General features: G+C 43.3%; 1 protein-coding gene across 1 annotated transcript; it reads left to right on the forward strand.

Annotated features, from left to right (window-relative positions):
• The first annotated feature begins 893 nt into the window (after nt 1-893).
• LOC134458502 (chymotrypsin-like elastase family member 2A) lies at nt 894-6,405 on the forward strand. The gene is made up of 8 exons (XM_063210840.1): nt 894-993; nt 1,801-1,889; nt 2,661-2,758; nt 3,603-3,731; nt 4,446-4,582; nt 5,647-5,792; nt 6,010-6,162; nt 6,341-6,405. The coding sequence occupies exons 1-8, from the start codon at nt 930-932 to the stop codon at nt 6,356-6,358; spliced, it is 834 nt and encodes a 277-aa protein (XP_063066910.1). The 5' UTR covers nt 894-929; the 3' UTR covers nt 6,359-6,405.
• Nucleotides 6,406-6,545: the final 140 nt, after the last annotated feature.

The following is a 6,545-nucleotide window of genomic DNA, read 5'->3' on the forward strand; positions in this document are numbered from 1 at the left end:
AACCTGACAAACAAGTGAGGGAGTACAGTACAAATGTTCTGCACTGGAAGGCAGGTAGCTAAGGACAATTGAGCAGGTACAGCTGGTTCTCTGTACCGAGCGTGCTGTACGGTACAGTACAGTACAGAGAGAGACATGGTATCCAAACGCAGCCTTGAGTCCATCTGAGTGATCACACCTGTGCCTTTCCCAGAATTCCTGCTTCACCTATTCTGCACACGAGGCATGTGTGTTTGCATTGCTCCACTCTCCAGGCACGCGGATGCATTGCGCAGCACATGAGTCATCCAGGGGGGACTGTCACGCTGCAGCAATGGATGACCCCATCAAAGCACAATGGTGCCAAGAAAGGCTATGGCTCACTGAAATATACAAGAACAATTCTTCAGCAATTAAAATATATGGACAGTCAAGCACGAATATGGCGCTGTGCAGTACATCTTCATTTTCTCAAGACTTAACACTAACATTTGAGCATGGGAAATAAACAGAAAGAAATAACAATAGTTGATCATGCTTCTGTGCCAAGCATATTCCAATGTCCCAGAGCACACATACTGCCACAACTCCCCAAAACATATATGTACCAAGTGTATTCCAGTTCAAAAACCTCACATATAATAGCAGTGATGCTCCATGACACCATGTTAAAATGAATGTCACATGTCCCCTACAGTTGCTGCGGTATATTAAAAAATATAGTGGAGCATAAGAAGCGATACTATTTCTAGATTGTTAACAATAATATATTCAGCAGCAACATTTTTTTCAAAAGCTGACAGTATGCAAAGTGCGAGAAAACTAGGACCCCCTGAACAGATGCACTTCAAACAGTAGCATCAGCTGCTTTTTGTGGACCAATTGGCTAAAGGACGGTTATCACCGCACGATAAGAAGAAGATGCTGCTCTATAAAAACGGGAACGCTCCATGCCGGCCCTCAGCATCGACAACATGACTCCGCTGATTCTGGCTTTCGCTCTCTTCACAACGGGTAAGACAAACCACAAAACCACTTTCAAACAGTAATATGATGGAATACTGTATGGAAATGTGAACTGGAGAATAATGTATGGAAGCTTTCGGTAGAGTTTCATAAAAATAAGATACCAAATAGTACCAAGAAACAGGTTTTGTACATTTCAAAATTCTACATAATAGTAGGGTACTCTACAATTTTGGGTGAGCTACATGAATCACACTTTTGTTAAGGATGATACCAATACAAGATTAGTGTATATGCAATATACACAGCTGCAGTAAGTGATTTAAGTTGTGCGCAGGCTATACTTATCAGACTTTATAATGATTGGCTAGCTGTCTTGTGTAATGCCAATGCAAGACCAGCCTAAGTTAGACTAGGCTGCCATACACCATGGGTGGGGAACCTATGGCCTGAGCGCTGTTTAAGGCCCTGGAAGCCCTCTTATCCACGCCTCCGAATATAATCTTATATTATGTTATGTAGTTTCACGTGAAATATGACATGTTTTGTAAAGTAATCAATTAAGTTATATTTTCACGGAACCTAGTGAAGATGTAGTCTATTGTAAAAGGGACCGCCTTCAATATACTAGGCCTAAAGTGCAGTGGAAAATCCTGGTTTGTGTTTATAGTAGGGCCCTTGGAGGACTTGATCAAATTGAAAGTGATCCCCTTGAATGGAAAAGGTTCCCCACCCCTGCAATTTACACAGCAGCAGCAGCACCATCACCAGACAGTAGTAAGGAGGAGGACATAAGAGATAGGAGTGTGTGAATAACATTTTCACATGTACGTATGTTCTCCTGTCTCTTGACAGCGTATGGCTGTGGCCAGCCCGCCATTGAGCCTGAGCTGACTCGTGTGGTCAATGGACAGGAGGCTCGCCCCAACAGCTGGCCCTGGCAGGTAAGCACACAACACTCACTGTACACACCGATTGCTCTTCTCACTGCAGTCTCTTTGGATGCACAGCTTATATAAGTGCTTCAATTTAGTGTTCACTCAAAATATAGCCATTCATGTCTGAACATGTACTCATTAAAGTGAATACACCCCTGGGTTAAAATCCCATAGAGAGGATCATGATCTCTGCTTCAGTAATTATGATGCATGGTGACATGCAAGTCAACTTCTCAATATTGATGGGAAGCAGCAGTATTGGCTGTATTTTGAATTATTGAGTAATTATTTGAGTAAATAATTTGTGGTTACATAAGTTGTGCGCTGGCTACTTTTCATTGTGTGATGTTGTCCCATGAAATACTGAGATGATATACAAATCTGCAGAAATGTGAAGGGTCTAATCACTTCTGTGACACACTGTACATGTTGCCCTGGCAATAATGCAACAAAGTGTCCACAAATAGGCATTTCCTTACCTGTACCAGCAAAACACAGCATAAGCTAGGCTTGATAATGCTTTAAAAGCATCTAGGCATTTGAACAGTGTGTCAGTCAGTGGTCAGTGTGGGTGACACTAGTGTATCATCAGTGCAAACACAAATAATAAATGCTTCCAGCTTACATAGCACACAGTTGAAGTATAAGAGCAGATGGACTTAGCGACAGAGGGCAGTGTGTCATGTAGGGCTGATGGTTTGAGATGTGATGTGTGCTGTGTAAAGAGTGCCCCTCTCCTCTCCTCTCCTCTCCTCTCCTCTCCTCTCCTCTCCTCAGATCTCTCTGCAGTACAGGAGACATGATGGCTATGGACACACCTGTGGAGGATCCCTGGTTGCCACCAACTGGGTCATGACTGCTGCTCACTGCATCAAGTAGGTCTCTCCCTCTCTCTCTCCCTCTCTCTCTCTCTCTCTCGCACACTCAAACTCTCTCTCTCTCTCTCTCTCTCTCTCTCTCTCTCTCTCTCTCTCTCTCTCTCTCTCTCTCTCTCTCTCGCACACTCAAACTCTCTCTCTCTCTCTCTCTCTCTCTCTCTCTCTCTCTCTCTCTCGCACACTCAAACTCTCTCTCTCTCTCTCTCTCTCTCTCTCTCTCTCTCTCTCTCTCTCTCACACACACACACACACACACACACACACACACACACACACACACACACACACACACACACACATGCACACACACACACACACACACACTAAGGCTACTGCCAAAAGTGCCATGGGATGACATACACACACACACTGCCGTGTTCCATTGGCACTTTTGGCAGTTGATGTGTGTGTGTGTGTGTGTGTGTGTGTGTGTGTGTGTGTGTGTGTGTGTGTGTGTGTGTGTGTGTGTGTGTGTGTGTGTGTGTGTGTGTGTGTGTGTGTGCGTGTGTTGTGTGTTGTGTGTGTGAGAGAGAGATTCTTTGTTTGATGCATTACAGTTAAATACAAAAATCACTCATGTCTACTGTGTGTTATGGTCTGCTACTGTATAATTACAATGAAATAATGTGAATCACGTCACATCTGGGTGCTTGCACATTGCGCGCACGCACACACACACACACACACACACACACACACACACACACACACACACACACACACACACACACACACACACACACACACACACACACACACACACACACACACACACACACACACACACGCTCTTCTGATCTTCTGCTGTGACCTCTCTCTCTCCCTGTCTGTGCGTGTGCAGTGAGGACTTCACCTACAGGGTGGTGGTTGGCAAGCACAACCTGCAGCAGGCCGAGAGCAGTGCCAAGGCCATCGACCCCGCCAAGATCATCATGCATCGCCACTACAACCCCGTCCTCATCTCCACCGGGTAAGATGAGCTTATATTGTACACTACACAATAACTGTAAACTATACTGTACAATATTGAATAGTAAAGAAACATTGATTAAAGTGATTCTTCCTCGAGAAAATAGTCACTACCTTAATGACTTTACATGGGGACCAAAATGTGTTTTAATTTGGTTTTAATATGGCCTTATTATATTGTTTGCAAGCAGAATTTTCGTCACAACCTCAACGCAGATACACACACACACACACACACACACACACACACACACACACACACACACACACACACACACACACACACACACACACACACACACACACACACACACACACACACACACACACACACACACACAAGTGGGGACAATTGTCTGGCAAATAAACAGAATTGAATAGTTACTGATTCATAGTACCGTAGTAATAACAAGAGGACGCCTAGAGCACAGACCAAGACCGCCCAGATCAGCACCAAAATTGAATCAGCTCGAACAATGTACAAACAAACATACTGGCACGTTCATGGGTTTACATTCGCCATGAGCAATTATGTTTATGTCCATCAAATCAAAGCAAAACAACTTAATTGACTATCATGCATTTATGATTTATTACTAATTTTGCTGTTCCCTTGGTCAGACACTGTACAGCACTTTGTGTGTTCACTGTTTACTTACTTCATGTAATATGCTGCGTAATTTAATTTGCTATATGTGCCTCCTCTGAATGACAGAAATGACATTGCCATGATCAAGCTGTCCGAGCACGTGACCCTGAGCGATGAGGTCCAGCTGGCCTGTCTGCCCAAGGCCAACACCCTCCTGCCCCACAACTACCCCTGCTACATCACCGGCTGGGGCAGGCTCTCCAGTAAGACACTCAACTGCCTGTCTGTCTGCGCATGACTAAAGGATTCTACATTACATTACATGGCACATTTTTTAAAAATCAAAAAACGACCTATAGATATTTAAGCACAAGGTATTGGCTACACTCCCTTGAGTAATGTTGGGGTTATTTGACTTGCTCAGGGGCACTCCAGACATGGATGTGGGCATAGCAGAACACCCACACTCTTTCTGCTGATACGGAACTTGAACATGCAAAGTTTCGATCTCAAGACCAACTACCTAAGGTCACAGCTGCCTGAAGTCAAGTGGGCAAACAGGACACACAGCTAATGGCTATGGAAATGCTCAGAGGGCAAATCAATATCTTTGGACTAAAGTAAAATAGAGTAGACTTTAGGTTCTGGTTCTCAAAGGAACAATAAATCATCTCACTTAGGTAGACAAAATCGTTTTAATAAGAATAGCCATATCAGGCTCAAATGTGATAGAAATCGATATTTCTAGATATAAACAGATGGCCCTGTAAGAATCTCACTGCTGGATGTGCGATGAAGGATGCCAATGTCTGCCAAGCAATATCGCTGCTTATGGTCTTATAAACTGTTTTTAATACTAGTATACAAACAAATGGAGCCATGTTTAAGTCATGTATCACATGTAGGCTATGGTCACGAGCCACGAGATTTCTGCTTTACCTGTATCACATGAAAGTGAAAGTCTCATTGCCATTGTGACACAGCACACAGTGCACACCACGTAACTAACTTCTTGCCCGTAACCGGACATGATTTATTTTGTGGTAGTGTGAGAAAAGCACGACTGGTTCTTAAAAGGCTATATCATAAAAAGTCAAATATACTGTATTTTCACATACAACCAATTTCCTCTCTTTAAACTGGCCTCTGCATGTTTTATGTCTGTGAATTTGTTTGTTTGTCTGCTAATTTCACAGCAATTGATTGATTAATTTATTGATTGGTTGATTGTTTTCTTTCTTTCTTTCTTTCTTTCTTTCTTTCTTTCTTTCTTTCTTTCTTTCTTTCTTTCTTTTTCTGTGTTTCCCTTCCCTTTCCTCATGTGCAGCTGGAGGGCCCACCTCTGTCACTCTGCAGCAGGCCCTGATGCCCGTGGTGGAGTACGACGTCTGCAAGCAGAACGACTGGTGGGGTGTGTCCATCAGGAGGTCCATGGTCTGCGCTGGCGGAGATGGTGTTGTGGGTGGCTGCAATGTAAGACGCACACACACACACACACACACACACACACACACACACACACACACACACACACACACACACACACACACACACACACACACACACACACACACACACACACACACACTGTGGTTAAAAGTTGTTCCTCTGGGTTGCTCGAAGTGAATTGTATGAGTTCACAATACAATTACAAATCCCTCAGTGCATCATATTGTGCCATGTGTTTCAGGGTGACTCTGGCGGCCCCTTGAACTGCAAGAATGCTGATGGCACCTGGGAGGTCCATGGCATTGCCAGCTTCGTGTCTGGCAGGGGCTGTAACTACATTAAGAAGCCCACTGTCTTCACCCGTGTCTCTGACTTCAATGAATGGATCGATGAGGTAATGTCTTAATATGGCCAACAGTATGATTATGTCTTACTATTATTAATCACATATTATAGCTGTTCGTTAGTCAGGGCATGGTTATTTACTCAAACACAGAAGTAGCTTTTAAAAAAAAAAAATGTAACAACTGGTGTATATTTATATTACTTTTTGTTTTTTTGTATCATTGCAGACCATGATGAACAACTAACCTGTTCCAGCAATGTTTTCCAAGCAATAAAAAGACAACAAAAGACATTATTTTGTTCAGCCTTTCCTTTTCATGATTTCATGGCAATGAGGCCAGATCAGGCCTGTGCTTCTGTTATTAAACAGCGCACTCTAGTGGGCTAATGAAAGAACTACCTGGTGCTTGTAAATTAGTGAAGTGTCATTTG

The sequence above is a fragment of the Engraulis encrasicolus genome, chromosome 11 (assembly GCF_034702125.1).
Source record: "Engraulis encrasicolus isolate BLACKSEA-1 chromosome 11, IST_EnEncr_1.0, whole genome shotgun sequence".
Taxonomy (NCBI): domain Eukaryota; kingdom Metazoa; phylum Chordata; class Actinopteri; order Clupeiformes; family Engraulidae; genus Engraulis; species Engraulis encrasicolus.

Bases quoted from the DNA above. Each gene is read 5' to 3' on its own strand.
- LOC134458502 (XM_063210840.1), top strand. From the start codon at position 930: ATGCCGGCCCTCAGCATCGACAACATGACTCCGCTGATTCTGGCTTTC. The intron at 3,732-4,445 runs GTAAGATGAGCT...TCTGAATGACAG, and splicing joins CCCGTCCTCATCTCCACCGG to AAATGACATTGCCATGATCA. The intron at 5,793-6,009 runs GTAAGACGCACA...CATGTGTTTCAG, and splicing joins GTGTTGTGGGTGGCTGCAAT to GGTGACTCTGGCGGCCCCTT.